Source organism: Acanthisitta chloris, unplaced genomic scaffold, assembly GCF_000695815.1.
Source record: "Acanthisitta chloris isolate BGI_N310 unplaced genomic scaffold, ASM69581v1 scaffold3974, whole genome shotgun sequence".
Lineage (NCBI taxonomy): Eukaryota > Metazoa > Chordata > Aves > Passeriformes > Acanthisittidae > Acanthisitta > Acanthisitta chloris.
The window spans coordinates 29,176-31,760 of record NW_008668595.1 but is presented as its reverse complement, the minus strand read 5'-3'; the positions used below and the strand labels follow the sequence as shown (position 1 = coordinate 31,760).

The window sequence follows — 2,585 nt, the reverse complement described above, 5'->3', positions numbered from 1 at the left end:
TACACGACACTGCAACAGCACAAGGCACCCACAAACATTATCATTCTGCCAGTCAGCATAGAGCTGAAATAGGTGAGAGATTAGGAAGAGGATCACAAGCAGATTTTTATCTATAGATTTCTGGGCAACCATACTTGGGTGCATACAACTGTCTCCTGCCCTCTGGCAAAGACCTGGGGCTTCAGTACCTTGGCATGTATAGCTCTATGCCAGCAAAGGTAAAACAGAGTCCCCATTCTGTCCTATTACTGTTCAGCTGGATGAAACCTAAAGAAAAAAAATAGAAATTTGGTTCTATATTTTGATTATTATGAGGCAAGCAATCCTAGAGCAATTTTCACTGCAAATTGCAGCTACTCTGTTCCAGTATAACAATTATCTTGGCAAGAAAAAAATATTCCTGCCTAGATTATTTTTTTTGGCTCTTTTAAAAAAAATTGCCAAACTTACAATCCTTAGGTTATCATTAGCTAACCACTTTATTACTATTAAAGACACATTAAAGCAAAGGATTTTTGCAGCCTAATATTGAGCAGAGACATTAGCACATTAAACACTGACCTCTTCTGCATAGAAATAGCTAGCTATGTGCCTCTCCTTCTTTTCAAAGGAATAATGAAATGAACCCACTGCAGTAGACTGCAGCCCCAGAATGATTTCAGAAACACACACTCTACTACAGGAAGAAAGTTGGACTATTTATGACTGAGCAAAATCTCCAACACCTCCTCTCCACGAATGTGATTCCCCAGAAAAGACAGAGCCCTCTGCAACACTAATATTCTTTTCTGACAATAGGTAAACATGTTGTCCCCAACAATGTAGCTACCCATTTACAATGCAGTCTGTGTTACCCCATTTAAACCAGTGTTTAAATAATGCCAAAGATAACAGCATAGCAATTTTGACATCCAACTACCAGCACAAATGAATCATGAAGATCAGACACAGGTTGGAAGGATCACAAAATGCAAGTCAGTATAGGTCTCAGCTACCACAGCAAAAGATCTGGGATCTGATTTCACACTTACAAGCGGAAGAATTTCTATCTGTAAGAATGAGAGGTTTGCAATTACCCCAATTACAGATGTAAGTGCTGCATGCAGTTCCTGAGATGAATCATCAGATTGATGATGATTTGTTCAAAATGCACTCATCCCAAGCCCTCACATACAAAATGTGTGCACAAGAACCATACAGCAACAAGTGAGACCAACATCAACTAGTGAACAAAGTCTCACATCCTGCTCCCAGGGCTTGCAGTGCCTTCTAAAACTGATCTGCCTTCATTTTCACTTTCTGGAAAGCTGATCCAGAAAGTCTGTTTGCATCTAAGTTCCACTTAACAATTAAAAAAGCCAAAACAAGCCACTTTTATTTACTTAAGGAGTAGCCTGTGCTAACCTAAATACTATTCAAAGAGCAAGCACCTGGACTTACAAATAGTAGATGATTTAAATGTATAATTGCACTTTTGTTTCACCAACAAGTTCCTAGTTTATAACAAATTACTCAGTTCATAAATGGCTGAAAGTACAGCCTTGAAAACCTGTTGTACTATATCACTTTTCACTGAATACAAAACATGACTGTAAATTAACCACAGAAATTGTATGTCTCAAAGGCATTTTTCAGATAACACATTGTGAGGTCACACAAAATTAACACTGATCAGATAAAAAGAAAAGCAGAAATTAATAATTGTATGGATCATATCATAATTAAATGAGAAAACCACATTATTTTTACATGTGCAATTAGAACAATGTAAGAACTTATAATTGCTTGAGATTAGGGGTCTCGATTAGTGGTAATTACGCCTACTTATGGGTAGAGAGCATGCAGTTAAAAAGAAAATGCTGAACTCTTAATTACAATCTGCAAGCAAATACCAAACTGAACAGGTATCTATCAATGAATGGCCCACAGAACTAGTTTCAAGAGAATTGTTCCTTGTAGTCTTGCAATCAAAGCATCTAAAGTAAGATCTGCTTATCGAGTAGCTACATAACCTTCTAGAACAGTACAGAATTTAAACAGGTTGCCCCACTTTCTATCAAGGCAGACACAGAGCTGATTAACTTGCTACTTCTTAGGAAGCTTTGTGTATCATAAAGTTTCCTATTTGTAATCTTTTATCTACCTCTTGTTTTTTATTTTGACATAATCTAATAGGTCAATTAATACTATGCACTTCATGAATTTTCACAATATACTTACATAACATTTTCACATGGCATAAAACAAATTACAGTTGTTACTATCATCATAGCATGCACATCAATTCCTGAAATTCACAACTTGGGAAAAAGACATTTTTCTCGGTGAAAATATATTCCCAGAGGAGCTCTCCCCCATGCTGTCCCAGTAACTGTTAGATTCTGATCTTCCCACAGCTCTCTATTCTCCTGGACTGAAACACCACCCTCTTTCACTCCACCAGCTTGTAATTTGCACCTCAGCTTGGGTACCCCACAAACAAAAGCAAGGCAGAAGCAATGGCAAAGATCAAAGAATTGGCACACTGCTACCAATTGAGACAGCCTGAAAATCAATTCAATAGCAAAGAGCAAAGCAGAAAGCCT

At 37.4% G+C, this 2,585-nt stretch overlaps 1 protein-coding gene across 1 annotated transcript in view; it reads right to left on the bottom strand.

The window, feature by feature from the left end:
* The window catches only part of LOC103800565 (potassium voltage-gated channel subfamily H member 1-like), a gene marked incomplete at both ends in the record, with an annotated part of 20,279 nt that extends 19,327 nt beyond the window's left edge, over positions 1-952 (bottom strand). Inside the window, one exon of the mRNA XM_009072945.1 lies at positions 910-952. Coding sequence (XP_009071193.1) covers positions 910-952 — 43 coding nt within the window. The remainder of the gene's footprint in view (positions 1-909) is intronic.
* Positions 953-2,585: the final 1,633 nt, after the last annotated feature.